Source organism: Artemia franciscana, chromosome 7, assembly GCF_032884065.1.
Source record: "Artemia franciscana chromosome 7, ASM3288406v1, whole genome shotgun sequence".
Classification (NCBI taxonomy): Eukaryota; Metazoa; Arthropoda; class Branchiopoda; order Anostraca; family Artemiidae; genus Artemia; species Artemia franciscana.
The window spans coordinates 6,980,591-6,997,349 of NC_088869.1; the positions used below are offsets into that span (position 1 = coordinate 6,980,591).

Consider the following 16,759-nt stretch of genomic DNA (forward strand, 5'->3'; position numbering starts at 1 on the left):
CTGGAGCTAATACAAAAAAAGCTATTAATGCTGTCTCGTGTCTGGCTACACATGACATTTTTTCAATCTTTGTAATCGTTTTTCTGTTAGACACCTATTACTTCTCTAATTTTACCAGTTGCACTAATTAAATTAATTGATATTATTATTATGCTTAAAAATGTCAATTGGCCAAACGCTAGATGGTGTTGATGGGTTTTTTTATTGGCACTAGTGCCAGTTTGCAATTTTTTAAGTTACCCATACTGTTTGCTGTAAGCAACAGCTGTAAACCGTCTTACCAGGAACATTGCATGCAAAATGCATCAACTGTGTGAATCAGGCCTTCTTGAACTAATTTTTTTTATAGTGTTTTCTCACCTGTAAGGTCTCACTTGTGTTTACCAATCAATGACATTGTCATGAGATGCCATTACGTTTTCTAGTGCTATAGCTTGTGCACATGTCATTTGTTGCTTATATCATCCATGTAGCTTTTCCATTTTTGTGTTATTATTTTTTTAGGTTTTTGGTCCAAATCCTGGCTATAGAATGTATCAGCAATCCCAAGTCTATCAGGGGATGGATTACAGAGGCAACCGTGGTTTTTTAAACGAAACAATGGAAAGAGGCCCAAGATATGTTGCAAACACACAGGTAGAATAAACAACAATAGTTACTAATTTTCCCTTTATGATGTCATCATTAAATTGTGTATTATATATTATACTAGCTGTTGGGGTGGCGCTTCGCGCCACCCCAACATCTAGTTGGTGGGGCGCTTCGCGCCCCCCCCAAGCCCCCCCGCGCGCGTAAGTCGTTACGCGCCATTGTAGCTGTGTCCCACCTGTGAATAGAGATAGATATAAATATATATTTTTAACTACGTAAAACATGCGAATATACAACATTCTTCGCTGTCCCATTGTCTGTGCATATAAATAGCATTTATATTCCCTGTGTCCCGGTCGTCATTTGTGTCCCGGTCTGTAATTTCTATTCAAACAATCCCTGTGTCTCAGTCGTCAATTATATATCCCGCCTGTGCCCCCGGCGTCCCCGTTGTAGTTGTGTCCCTGCGTCCCGGTCGTCATTTATATTCCCGGTCGTGATTTGTGTCCGGGTGTCCCAGTCTGTAATTTTTCTTTGAGGTTCCTGGTCGTCATTTATATTCCCTCTGTGTCGGTCGTCATTTGTGTCCGGTCTGTAATTTATCTTTGAGTGTTTTTTCTTTTTAGTTTTTTAGTTTTTTACATTTTTTCAGTTTTTTTTTCTTCTTTATTTTTCAGCGTCACTATGAAGTACATATCGCCGAACCTTTGTTTTTTAACTTAAATCTGGTAGGCATTGATGACCTTATCCAAGTCAAAATCCCAAACCCAATCATCATCGCTATCATTTTCAGTTTTGATATGTTTTGACTCTCGTTTTCCAGGTGGATTTTCATCTAACTGCGCGGTTTTGCGTTCTTTAGCCGCAAGCCTGTTTTCTTGCTGTTCTTGTGATTCCTCGGCACGCTTTCTTTTCTTACTTTCTCTATCAGCTGCAAGCCTGTTTTCTTGTTGTTCTTGTGATTCCTCGGCACGCTTTCTTTTCTTACTTTCTCTATCAGCAGCAAGTTTTTTAGCATAGACTCTTTGAGCAGCTTCCTCGGCTGTTGCCATTGTAGGTTCTTCAGTCATTTTACAATTAAACATTTTTCCGTGAACGCATGTCTTAAATACCATTAATGACGTCACCGTCAAAGCAAAAATGACGACAACTAATTTCATGACGTCAGTGGACACAGAAACATGACGTCACCTGATCCACAGACAGACAGACAACTTATTTTTATATATATAGATTGACACCCTATCCCTCAAATAGTATTGAATTATACCTTTTAAAGTTAGAAACTCATATAGAGTATATATATATATATATATATATATATATATATATATATATATATATATATATATATATATATATATATATATATATAAAAGTAATATGTCGTAAAAATCGGGAAAATATGGCCTGTATTGCGAACAAAACTCCCCTCAAAGAATTTTTCTTTTCAAGATATTCTGTAAAATATGGTCATGTCTAAGGGGGCTACTGGGGTCGAACCTTCCACTCCCAAATTTTTTTTCCAACCTCTAAAAAACATTAACAAAAATGCATCTAAATAAGTTGTTGATGCGTTTTGTAATTATTTTTTTGGCCCCCCCCCCCCCATTAAAAATCCTGGATACACCCTTCCTATATAATGAAAATTCCATTCATAATCAAGTAGTTTTCAGTACAAGAACAACATTTAGCAATATTGGGCTGATGTATGTGATGTTTAAAAAGTTAAGTCAAAAGCTGGAAACCCTATAAAACATGAAATTCTGTAATTGCCTCAAGTTTAATTAGAGTTGCTTCTTGCTTTGTTTGATAAGTGCTGGTCTTTAGATAGCTGTTGACTTCCAAGGGTATCTTCTGATATATTATAAAGGAAGGGGGGTATTTTATGACTTTTTCGAACAGGGGGGGGGGGCTAAGATTTTGAAAGGTTTGAAACAGTTTTGCTGTTGTTTATGTTTTTTCCAAAAATATTTATGTTTCTAAATGGTTGTAAAATCTTGCTATTTTTGTACATTTTTGCTTTCCTAGGGGGAAATAGGGGCTGCCCTCATATTGATTTCAGAACAAATTGCAATTGAACCAGAACAAATTCCAATAAAAATGATTTTTTTCTATCCAAGGCAAGGGGGTAGTTGCCCCCCCAATAATGTAGAGAGAAAAATTATTATATATACCATGCCCCTTGATTATCCGGATATGCACCCCTCTTGCTCTCCCCCAATAAAAATGATGGGGATTCGCCCCTGCTCATCTAGCTGTTTCACAAATGTGCTATGTTTGAGGTCAAGGTTGATATTGAGGAGATGAAATTTCTGTTTCCATATAAAGGCGTACAACAGCAAAATGAATATCTAGAATAGGGTACTAGATCACAGTAATTATGAAAATCACCTTTATTTGAACGTACAATTAAGACTTTCATTTATCTTTTTAGATTGAATGATGAATATACAGCAAACTACTATTAAACTTTGAGTTGTCTGAAATGTATCTTTTACAAAGAAGAATTAGTGGAAGAGTCGGGAAAAGTCCCTTTTGGAGAGAAAGGTGGAGTCTCGGTGAAAATACACTAGAGAGGTTTTGGAAAGAGAAACGATGACTGGTCAGGAGCAGTGATGATTATAATTCTCGCTGCCCCTGCCGATCTACACGCTGCTGATGTAGTTTACCACTAATCCTGTTACTCAAACTTTCTAACGGAATGTAATATCCTCAAAAAGTATAGCGGAATTCCTTCACAGTGTGGAAAACGAAAATCTGGCCGACCACAGAACTTGAATCAGAACGAGACGCTCGAGAAAGTTGTCGAGTTTTTCCAGGCTAACAATGATGAGCAACTAACAAAGAATGATTTTGTTAGTATAATGAATAAGTTCATGGGCGATTCGGAGGATTCTGGATGTAGTTAAAGATTCATGAAAAAGAAGATGCAAGAGAGATTTGGTGAAAGCGCTGTATTTGCAGAGCTAAAAGGCAGACAGGACGTCATTACGTTAAGAGCCATAGCTCATGTTGAATTGTTCAGCTTCCTCTGCGAGTTTGTTAAGGAATTCCTGAAGCTTCTGCTTGTTGGCTTCTATGAACCCAACATCATTGGCGAAGTTGACATCCTGAAGAAGTTTTTTTGCAATCCGGATTTCATGCCCATTTATCTGTCTAAAGATGTAGTCTACAACTAGGACGAAGAGGAGAGGTGACAGGACACAGTCTTGCCTGACGCCAGATGTCACCTTGAAGCAGCTTGTGTTGCCATCCAATGTTTTAATACAACATTCTGTCTCTTCATACATGGCAACTATTATATGGATTAGTTTCTTGGAATGCTGTAAAACCACAGTACTCTTTACAGCGTTTGACAATCTACTGAATTAAATACCTTTTCAAAGCCCGTGAAGAGTATATACAAGTGCTGCCTCCATTTGTTAGATTCTTCCAGCATGGTGCATAAAGTAAAAATAAAGTTGGTGCAAGATCTTTTTCGCCGAAATCCATGCTGTTCTTCACGTAAGTGAAGTCTTCATGGAGTCTTCCTTATACTATCGTCATGAAGAGCTTTGCAGGGATCGAGAGAAGATTGATTCCTCTAAAGTTGTTGCATTCTTTTGCCTCCCCTTTCTTGAAGAGTTTGACTAAGGCTCCTGTTCTCCAGTCTTCAGGGAACTTTTTGGTCTGCCAGAGGAGCAAGAAGAAGGACGGCCAGGGTTCAATGCAGACTGAACTTAATCATTTCAGTTGAAATGCAGTCTCTACCAGGGCCCTTTCCATTCTTAAGTTTTTTTTAGCTACTGAGAGTAAAACATCAGCTATTGGGTTTTCATCACTGATGTGAAGACTGAAGAGAGGTTGGTCTGGTATATCCAATGGGACCACTGGTGTGGGCAATGAAGTAGGGCTTAGAAATAACTTGCCCACCATTCTTTTTGTTCTTTTGCATCTGTCAGGAGCCTTCTGTTTTCATCTTTCACCAGGCATTCTTGGGTACTTGACTTTCCTATTATTTCTTTGGTATGGCAATATTCAGTTTGTGTGTCTCCACGGCTTGCTGATTCTTTGGCTTGTCTTGCCTTTTCATTCATGTATTTTCATTTAATTACATTTCATGTATCAATTATATTTTAGTTGCTAATGGGCTCTTGTGGCGTGCAAAAAGAAACCCGTTATTTTTTCCTATTGAATGTGTCTTGACTTCTAAATTAGCATAATGTCGAGTGAGAAAGAAAGACTTGTGCATAATGCTTTGCTAAATATTTATCGCGAGCACTCCAAGCAAATAAGACTGATGAAATTTGCGAAAAGGCAGTGGGATTTTATGACAAGGATATGATTATCAAAGCTAAGGATACACTTTGGCACTATTTAAATACTTCGAGTCGTAACGTTTCTCGCCAAAAGATTGCCAATAATGTGTTAGATATGCTGAAACTGATCCAGTTATGTGAGACTAACGAGATTAAATTACCGAAATTCGTAATTTTTGATCCTATGGAGGTCCCAACTACGCCTGGTGGATTGAGTGCTATTGTTGCTCAAAAAGTGACAGAAATCTCCAATATTTTGAAGGACTTTATTGAAAGTTAGAAAAAAGGCCGTGCAGCTGAGAAACTTGCTACATCCATGAATCAATTAGTCACTCCACCAGTCAAGCCTTCCTATGCAGTTATTCTCAAGAAGCCCTCCTTAGACCTTAAAAAGCGTGACTCCCGTAAAGCTTATCTGGAGCATGTATGTGGAGGAGCTAGTGGGAATATAATCAATCTTCGCCCCAGTAGAGACGCCTGGAAAGTAGTCAGAGGGATAAAAGTGGTGCTGAATCTATTATGTCACGTATAACCGGGAATAACCCTGAAGCCAAGCCTAAACTCCAATGCCCCTCCTTTTTCGGTATTATCCGTTATGTTCCTGAAGACCTGAACGAAAATAGCCTATGTGATCTGATTGCCAACTGTTTGAAAGCAACTCAAATCTGAAACACCCGTTTGTTTAAGCTTCTTTTTGAGTCTTCTATTCGCTTTCCGCCCATCATAGGGTACAAAAGACTCCCCATTAGTATATTTCAACGCTTGCCACCCCAATGCTTCTCTTGCCAGTCATATGGTCATCTTACGTCTGCGTGCTCAGGTACCCGAAAATGTTCCAGGTGTGGTGAGGCTGGCCACTTCACAACCAAAGATAATCCTTGTACCAAGGCACTTAAGTGTGCTCTTTGCAACTCCTCCGGCCACCCACGTTACAGTTTAAAATGTCCTGTCGCTCAGTCTCTTCTAAAGAATTCCAATGCCTGAAGAAACATTAAAAATTGTATCGTGGAACATCAGTTGGGAAAATTCTACTGAAACATCGCCTACTGTCTGAACTTTGCTTGCTGTTTGACGTGCTGGGTCTCCAGGAACACTTCTTGTCAAGCGATAGTCGTCAACTGTTGGAGTTCAAATATGCTCTTAATCTGTTTTTTCCACCCTTTTAAGTCCACTCGCGGAAGGCCTTCAGGTGGTTTGGCCCTGATGATACGCAAAGAGCTACTTGGTAATCTAGTTGCTAAGTCTGACCGTTTCCTTGCGGTTAAAGTTTCGAATGTGGTCATATTTGTAGTTTGTTTTCCTACTAACTACCGTAATGATATATCTGAGAGGAAGTTCTCTCTCACATGTATATCTATTGCCAAGCTAGTATCAAAATATGAAGATGAAGGCCTAAGTTGTCTCCTGTTTGGTGACTTTGACTGTGAACTGTCTGACCCTGAAAACAATAAATCTCAGATCTTACTCCATGCTTGTTCAAGTTTCACCTATGTTGGAAATGATCGCGATTTTACGTACATCCATCAATCTGGCTCTGTGTCTCAGTTGGACTATTTCTATTGTTCTTCTATGATTAAACCCACCTCTAGTACAACAGTTCTTCTTGATTACTCCATATCCGACCACATGCCGATCTGTAATTCTTTTCAAATAAAGCCCTTGCAGCAAACTTACCCCCAAAAAATTCCCCACCTAAATGGTTGTTCAGCCTCAACTGGGAAGCTGCTAACATCGATTCCTACCAGAGCTCATGCGACTACATATTGTTGAAGATCCGAATTCCTTTCGCACTTCTCGCTTATCCGAACATGACAATAGACTCGGAAAAAACTATCCTACTAAACATCAACTGTTCTGACATAATGCATGCTATCTGCAGTTCCTGTCAGCAAAATTCGCCACGGCACGGAAGTGCGTAACTGGCGGAATAATCCTAATCTCCTGGCCGCATGTGATTCAGCAAAATTCTGGCTACAATTATGGGCAGATTGTGGGAAGCCGTGCTCCAGAGTAGTCAACGCTGTTCGTATTTACACGAAACGTAAGTTTTCCAAAGCCATCGCACAGCATAAGGCTAACGAAATTGCCCGTACCAACAAGATTGTCGATAATTCGCCTCCTGCTTTATGGCGTCTTTGAGCTTCAAGTTCAAGTTCTATTTATTTTCATAAAATAACATAAACAATATCACAAAGGGCTCAATGGCCCGTTATTTGGGAAACAGCACACAATAAATAAAGAATCATAAAAACTTGTCATAGACATACTAAACAACATCTAAACATAAATATGTAAGAAAAGAAATCAACTCACCGGCAGTCCCCGCGAAACAGCGACCCTCACATCACCCGATAATAAAATACAAATTAAAATTCTCGCGTCATCGAGGATACAACATCAACAAAACAACAACCCAAAAAAAGAAAAAAAAAACCATAAGAAACATTTAATAAGAAGCCTTTAATAAGAAACTTTTCATCTGTCTCTTAAAGGAGCCAAGTGTTCGTGACTGCCGGATCTCAGCGGGAACCAAGTTCCAAGCATGTCCCACAGTCACAGCCAGGCCGAAGTCTGAACGAACCGATTGACTAGCTGGAATCATCACATCCTCCCGGTTACGAACGATATATAAATTTACTTCCCCTACTAGTTTAAGCAGTCCCGAAAAACAACATGGGAGATCTCCCTGGAAATATTGATATGCTAACGAAGATAGAGATGAAACATAAATATCTTCAATTTTGAGGAGGTTAAGAGGAGTGTGTGTAGCCGACTGGAGAATTCTTGCCGCTTTCTCATAAAGATTGTGAATAGGAGCAAGTACCGAGGGAAATGTGGACATCCACACAGACGAACCGTAACATATATAAGGGTAAATCAGAGAAAAGTATAAAAGACGGAGGATAGGGAAAGGGAATAAACGCTTTAATTTTCGGATGATCCCAAGTCCACGGGAAATTTTCACTCTTATTATTTGAACATGCCACTTAAATGATAAATTTTCATCCAAAAGAACTCCCAGGAATCGCACATATCGATCCGGGGGACGACTTATGGAGCCTCTTGGTGTATGAAGCTCAGTAATTGTGGGGCAGCTCACACCTTTACGAGAAAAAATAAGAAGGTAGGACTTTTTTACATTTAAAGTTCATTGATTTATGTCAAGCCAAAAGAGTATTTTCTCAGTCATTGCTTGAAGCTTTAGAATAAGGGATGATTCATCCAGACCTGCAGCACCTAAAGTGCTATCTGCTATCTGCAGTGAATCTGCAAATGCTATTAATTCTTCTTTACTATTTTATGTGAACACCAACGTACTCTCAGAGTAAGATTTGTGACACAATCCACAGCAAACATTGTTAATTGGGGTGTAAAAAGTCGGTAGAGATCGTTCACATATATGAGGAAGAGGGTTGGCCCAAGAATAGAACCTTGGGGTACTCCGTATTCAATTGGAACTTTTTCGTCTGTAACTTCTGTGGCGATAGATCTGTCAGTTAGGTATGACGAGAACCAAGACAATGCTTCCCCACGGACACCAAAATGACAAATTTTACCAATGAGAATATTATGTATAAGGCTGTCAAAAGCTTTCTTTACATCAAGAAAAATGGCTGCAGGAATAAGGTTAGAATCTATAGATCGTCTTATAAACTGAAGAAGTCTATTACAAGCATGTTCTGTAGAATACTTTGCGCGAAACCCAAACTGATGCTGATGGAAAAAAAAATTAGCTTCAAGAAATCTCAGCAGACGTTTGAGCATTGCTCTTTCAAATATCTTAGAGAACACTGACAGAAGAGAGATCGGTCTGTAGTTCCCAGGATCCTTTCTGTCACCTCCTTTAAAGAGAGCTATAACACGAGCAAGTTTAAGACGTTGGGGAAATACTCCTAGTTCAAATGACCTATTAATCAAGTGGTAAATTGGGATGATAATTGATGGAAGAATATGTTTAATTACTTTAGCAGAAAATTGGTCGAAACCTGCTGAAGAATTCTTTAAAGACACAACAATATTTCTAATTTCCTGCACCGTAACCTCCCCATTAACCATTGATTTCAAGCACGAGGGACCTAAGAACTGCTTCCAAGACTGTGACAAAGAGGAATAAGAAACGCTATTAGCAGTTTTTTTTTCCTACCTACGCAAAGAATTTATTCATATGATGTCGAATTTGGCCTTTTTCTGTTACAAGTTAATCTTCTACAATGAGAGACTTAGGAAGACCTTCTGGTTTCATGGACGGCCGACTAACTTCCTTAATCACGTCCCACGTCTTTTTTATATTTGTACCGCAATCAACAAATCTTTTTGTAAAATATACTGTTTTAGCTCTGCGAATAATTGATTTCAGAAAATTACGGTACAACTTAAATGCTTCTAACTTGGCCTTATTTGGTCTTTTTTTGTACTCCTTCCAAAGGTTCTGCTTCCTTTTTATTGATTTTAGGACTCCAGATGTTAACCATGGAGCTACAGGTGTTGATCTTTTTGATCGAGGATTTTTTAAAGGAGCTTTTAGACAATAAGACGTGAATTTTTCCTTAACTGTGTCATAAAACCGGCCAAATATGTCATTATAATTGCCTAAACTAATATTTTCTGGTAAAGAAAAGTCCCATTTATATGTACCAAGATCTTCTTTCAGTCTATCCAGCTCCACTGGTGAGCAGCAAAATCTCGGTTTATCCGGGGGGACTAATCTTTGTGGATTTTGGAAGATTTGAAACAGGGCTGAAACTGGCAAATGGTCAGAAATGTCAGAAAGCAGTACTTCATTCCTAATGGAGTGTAGCGATGAAAAAATATTGTCAATTAATGTTGCTGACTGGTTTGAAATCCTTGTCGGTATGTTTATATAGGAGCCAATCCGTATGAAATTAGTAAAGACAAGAGATTAGAAGCCTGCCTAGACGACGATTTCGTAAGGTCAAGGTTAAAGTCACCCATCAATATAACTTCATATTTTTCAGCAAGAACTTTCCTAAGAACGTCATCTAATGTTTCAAGAAATTCAGTCACAGATCCGCTTGGACAACGATATACTTCGCCAATTATTACCCTTTTCTTAGCGTTTCAGATTCAGATTCATTTATTCAAAAATTCATATTCATCAAAATCTTCAACTTGCCCAAATGGAGAGACAAGCTCGACTACTGGGCAAGACATATAAACAAAATTTAACAATCCTCATTGATACAGAACAAACAAAAAATGAACCACTATTTCATCAATAAATAAAAAAGAGTATCTTTAATGAGAGTATTTAAGGTGGAGTAAGTGGAGTGAGGCCAAAATAAAATTAAGAATTAAAAATTTTTACCAACCGTTCTTGCAAGCAGATTCCATTATATGACTTTTTAATCGTCTCTTGAAAGATCCTTTTGGTAACTCAACAATTTTATTTAATGAATATTTGTTGGCTATTGATGGGATCATATACCGGAGGTTGAAACGGGATCTTTCATTTTTCACCAGAGGAAGTTTGTATGGGTGAACACATCTAGTTGTCAGTGAATTTTGATGTTTGGACAGTAAATTCTGGTCAAAAAAGAAATTATGTACATGTTGAATCTTAAAAAACCAACTAGATAATAGGAGATGAGATTTCTGTGTGAGAGTCATTATGTCTAGAAACAGGTAAGAGGTACGTGTTTCAGTGTGGATATCTGTACTCCTCGGGTGTTGTAAAAACTTATCTAGAATTCGAATAGCTTTGTTTTGCAGGGTTTGTAGTGGTTTAATATGTGATTTAAAAGTCAGCAAAAATATAGCTTAGCAATATTGGATTTGTGCATCAATTAGGCAAAAATATAGGATTCTTAGAACCTTATATGAGAATAAAAATTTTAGTCGGTGGAGCAAACCTATATATCTTGATAATTTTAATCTCAACAACGAAATATGTGTTTTAAAATTCATGGTAGGGTCAAAAACGATACCTAAATATTTTGCTGTGTATACTCTTTTGATTTCATGATTAGTATCAATGGTAATTTCATTCAGAGAAATATTTTTCAACTTTTGATTTGATCTTCCATAAATAATAAATTCTGTTTTAACAAAATTAGGGACAAGTTTGTTAATTTGGAACCAATTTGTGACGGATTTTGCAACTTCAATCAGTTTTTCTTTCAGTGCATCTAATGTTGGTGCTTTTAAACTTGCTGCAGTATCATCCGCAAACATAATTGTTAATGCATTTTCAGTAGTAGAATTTGGGAGATCATTTATATATATTAAAAATAATAGAGGTCCTAAAATTGAACCTTGCGGTACACCGATATTATTATTCGATGTCTCAGACGAATATTCACCATCAATATCTACCACAAACCTTCGATTGTGCAAATATGATTTTATTAATTTTAAAGGTACTCCTCTTATTCCCGTATTTTCTAGTTTTTTAAATAGAATTTCGTGATTTAAAGTGTCGAAAGCTTTCTTAATATCAAAAAACAATGTAGCTGCTAAACAATCATCATCTAAAGCATCATTAATGGAAATATGTGTTGCGGCGACAGCATCTTCTGTCGATCTTTCTTTTAAAAAACCAAACTGGAACTTCGAAAAAAAATTTATCTTTTCCAGAAATGATGTAAGTCTATATTTCATTATTTTTTCAAAAACTTTAGCCAGTGGGGAAAGGAGTGCAATAGGACGGTAATTATTGGGATCTTGAGCCTCCCCTTTTTTAAATATAGGGATTATTTTAGCCTTTTTCAGAAGATCAGGGAAAACACCATTTTTTATACTCTTATTTATAACATCTGCAAGAGGTTCATATATTACTCCTGATATTTTCTTTAAGAGATTTGTCGATATATCATCTACTGAAGCCGAATTTCCTCTCTTTAAATCACTAATAGCTTTTTGGTATTCATCAAATGATACTGGTAGCATATACAATGATTTATCTTCGTTTTGGGGCATAAATCGTGTATAATCTGATGGCTTATCCAAAAGATCTCTAACCAATTCTTCACCAATTTTACTGAAATGCTTAGCAAATAATTCTGCGATATCCTTTTTTTCAGTTGATTCATTAGCGTCATTTCCATTATTAAGAAAAGTCGGTATTGATCTTCGTTTATTTTTATTTAATTTATCACGCAATATTTCCCACATTTTCTGTTGGGATGCAGCTGAAGATATTTCCTTCTCATAATAATTTCTTTCACTTTCTCTCAAAGTTCTAGTCAGAGTGTTTTTGTACAATTTGAATTTCTGGATGTTTTCATCAGACGGATAGTTGCATTTAATTTTGTATAGTCTATTTTTTTCATTAATACATTTCAACAGTCTCGGAGATATCCATGGTTTTTGTGGCATTGACTTGGGTGTTTTCCTTTTAACTTTCGGACATATATCATTATAAACATCATTAAATGATTTATAAAACATTTCCAATGCCTTGTTTGCATCCTCAGTACTGACTACTTCCTTCCAATCTATATCTCCTAGCTTAATAATTAAACGCGCAATTGATTCATCATTTATTATACGACCTGTTTTTTCAATCCGTTTATTTTTTTTAGATCTGGCCAAATTAAATTCAGAAATTATCACACCGTGATCTGAGATATCGTTTAATATTACAAAAGTTGAAAAACAAATACTATTAGAAAAAATATTATCAATTAATGTTGCTCCAATATCATCTATTCGAGTTGGAATCAGACATGATGGGAGCAGTCCTTGACAAAGCATTAGTTCTAAAAATTCTCTTATCTTCGAATCATTTTGCTTTGCTTGAATTTTCATTAGGTCTAGGTTGAAATCACCAAAAATAAATATTTGCTTATTCATCTGTGATATTTTATTTAATAAAATTTCAAGTTGCATCAAAAATTGATCTATACTTCCGGAAGGTGGGCGATATAAAGATATCATGATTGTTGATTTTTTATTAAATTCACATTCCAGAATACACGTTTCAAAAATCATTTCTACATTCCAAATCATTAGGTCTCGTCTTATTTTCGATTTTAACTCTTTTCTTATGATAAATCCTAATCCACCATGCTGATGGTGTTTTCTACTCTCGTGAACAAAATCATAATCAAAAAACTTTACATCATTAATATTTCTATCATTTAAGAAAGTTTCGTTTACCGCTAAAGCTTCAATTTTATTTTTATTAATTATGTCATTTATGAACTCAATGCTATTAAGTAAACCTCTGCAGTTAAAGCTAGAAGACCGTACATTACTGCATGTGGGGATAGAATCATCCATAAATGAATATTTGTTTTTCGGGCTATCTTCCAAAATTACTGCTTCATCATCCTTCACATCTTTCAAGCATTCCAGTATATCAAAAGGATTTTCCTCTAACAGTTTAGTTCTGCTTGCAAGATCAGGTAAATTATGTAAACTCAATATCATAAATCAACAAAAAAGCCTCACTCCAGTTAATCAATAATTTAACAAAAGACCACTCAAAAAAGAAAACTAAGCTAATCACATATAACAACCGCATACGTCGGAGAAATCCATTGCGTTTCGGTGGAGGTATGTTCATTCTTTTTCATTCAACAGAGAACACGCATATTTTGGCAACAATGTGCGCACACCAACACATATTTGCGGATTTATATAATGACTGTTATGAACAAATCCTAACAAATCACTAATAATGCGAAAAAAATTTAAAAAATTACACAATTTATTCGACTGGTGGGACGTTATACCACTTCTTTTTTTGTTTCACTCCGTCTTGGTCTATGTAGCATAATGTGGGTGGTACCGTGGGTGGGATCCATGCAATAAAACCTTTCTCCTTCATTTCTTTCTTTTTTTGATTCAGCGTAGCGCGAATCTCCCTGCAAGTTTTACTAACATCATCACTGAAGAAAACTCCATTGTAATTAAATTTTGTCGCTTTATCAAGGTCTTTTTTCCAGGGCTGGTCACGTAATTGTTTATTCGCTTGAAGTACCGAGAATTTGTCATCCGAGTTCATGAGTCGTATTTTCACAAATTTGTTATGTACTTCTTTAACTTCAAAATTAATTTTTAGTTGTAAGAAATTTACCAGCAAGTGTTCCATTTTCGTCGAGGCCTCCGGCACTGAAGCAGCCTTTAAATTCCAAGCAATAATGTTATCTTTCTTTTCCAAATTCTCTAATATGAGGACCTTATCAGTGAGAGGGCCTAATCCATGGTTTCTTTCATTCTTATATCTTTTAATTCTGCCTGAATCTTTGTAATTGTATCCGAGTGGGTAGCAGTTTTAATTTCAATATCATTCACTTTGGAGGTTAGACCACTAATGTCTGAACGGATTTCGGATAATTCAGATCTCAAACCTTGTATCTCCTCCCGCGTTGCTTTAACTGTTTCTAAAATCTGATGGACCGAACTGGTCAGTGCATCAATCGAATCACGTATTGTCCCTTCGGCTGTGAATCTTGCACAGATAATCGTGTGGATTCCATATCATTACGTCTCTTTTTCCTGGTCATAATAACTATTCACAGGTGTTCACAAAATGGCATAAAATAAGTCAAAATGCGCGCTCTCTGATACTGAGATGTTAACTCGAGGAGAGCATTGAATGAACTGCGTTAATTGGGATTTCAATAAAAAGTGACTCAAATATGTTTTCATTATTTATGCATAAATCATGTCTTAGTACAGCCTGAAAATTATTTTGGATGTTAAATCCGAGTCCACCTTTTTTGCCCATCTTACGGTTTCGAAAAATCGACATTTAACCGGGGATATCCAAAAGTACCTGATTATTCTCATTCAAAAATGTTTCACAGAGACTGATAATTGCTGGGCACGAATCCCTGCATAGTAATTGAATATCGTCGAATGAAGAATTTAGGCCCTGAATGTTAAGATGCACAACCGGAAAAACATCGCCCCACCGAGCTCCGGAGCCTCAAAATCTCAGCTCCTCCACAAACACGCTATCAATAATATTCACAAAACTTTCATCAAAACTCGTATTGGGGGCTTTACCAACCGGATTATTTATAATTTCATTAAAATTAACTCTCTTAATTTCATTTATCATTTAATCTCTCTAATGTTATGTTGACGTTAATCCCCAAAGGAGAATCAAAAGTAACCATAATTACTTACCGATACAGGTGATCGAGAGTCATGCTGTAGTCGCGTGAACACCAGCGACGTCAACTGCTTAACATTCCCAAGTAAAAAGGCTAAGACACGAACTTGATTATTTTGATCTGAAACAAAAAAAAATGACAAGTAAAATAGCACAGGAAGGTGTAAACACTGAGGGAAAAGAATGAAAAAATAAAAGGGAAAAATACAATAAGACAAACAACAATAAAGAACAGCACATTTTTTTGATATATAATATATAGAGTGGAAGCGAGCACTCGTTAATGATCATGCGTCAGAATCAAATTCAGTATTGGCCGAGGGGGAAACTAGGGTAAACGGGTCGTAGCATGCGTCATCAACCTTGATCCAATTGGAACTAGGAGTCTTTTTGGATTCTAGCCATAATCTAGTCCCTTTTTGAACCACCTTGGTGTGAAACACTTTATCGGAGGGAACTTTACAATTTCTTAAATTATAAGCCGTACTCAGAAGCTCTTTCCGACGTTTAGCCAATTCGAATGGAAGGTCAATACTGACGCTTTTTCCCGTATTTCTTAGATTACCAACACTAGCCATAATATTATCCTTATGTCGAAGATTTAAAACAGATACAAGAATAGGGTCCGATGCCGGGCGCGAGTTTTGTCTGATGGGACGTTTAGCCTTACTTCTAAGTCTATAGATGGCCGTAAACTTAATATCCCTGTAGTTCCGTATCGACATTTCTGATAAAAAATCATAAACAGTTTCTTCAATGTTTTCATTTTCCTTGTTGGGTATCCCACGGATAAGAAGATTCTTGCGCTTAGCGTAAACAAATCTTCCAATGACCCACCCTACATGCCAGAAAAAGACTAGTGCGACTACTTCAGAGAGAGACCAATTTTCAGCCCCTAATTCCTACCAAGACAACACCTTTTGCCAGGCCCTCGATAAGGAGCTCTAGTTTGCAGTTAAGGATATTGGTGTCCTGTTCACTCTGTCTTTGATGCGTTTCAAAATTGTTAAGCTAAAAACAAAAAAAAAAATCTAAGGGCATCGATGGTACATCTGGCACCCATTTAAGCTTTCCCAGCAATCTTCTCCTAGAGTATCTTTTTCTGCTATTTCAAATGATTTTCGTTACTGGCATCGTTCCAGGCAGCTTTGGTGTTGGATTAGTCCATCCTATTCTCAAAAAGGTAAACCAGCTGACCAGTGCGCTTCATATCGTCCGATCACTATTTCAACTACTTTTTGTAAGCTATTTGAATCCCTTATTTTTGATGAAATTGCACTTCAATGCACTACTCCGGACGACCAGTTCGGGTTCAATAAGGACTCAGGACGGGAACACGTTCACAGCGTTTTTGCAAATCTTCTTATTAATGCAGATAAAAGCGGTGATCTTCTCGTCTTTGGAGCGCTTAATGTAAGTAGAGCCTTTAATTCTGGCATCCATGGCCATATCCTGCTCAAAGCCCTTCAGCGAGGTGTTTCCTCTTGCATCATTTCTCCTATTTACAGTATGTACAATAAGCTCTCGGCTGTCATCCTGATCCCCTCTCCGTCCGGCACTTTTCCTTCTAAAGAAATGCTGAGTGTCAAGAAAGGCATATGTCAAGGTGGCAAAACTTATTATCACTATTTAATAACGCTATCATCGAAGCACAACAAGTAATAAAGCCGTCGTGCTTTTCCCGGGGATTAATCTTTCGCTGCTTAACTTCGCTGATGACATTCTTCACGTTTCTCGTTCGATATCTTTATTTCAACAAAATTATGACTCACTTGCAGCGGTA

General features: G+C 37.1%; 1 protein-coding gene across 1 annotated transcript in view; it reads left to right on the plus strand.

Annotated features, from left to right (window-relative positions):
- The window catches only part of LOC136028674 (zinc finger protein on ecdysone puffs-like), a gene marked incomplete in the record, with an annotated part of 72,223 nt that overhangs the window by 21,121 nt on the left and 34,343 nt on the right, over positions 1-16,759 (plus strand). The window contains 1 exon segment of the mRNA XM_065706501.1: positions 505-636. Coding sequence (XP_065562573.1) covers positions 505-636 — 132 coding nt within the window.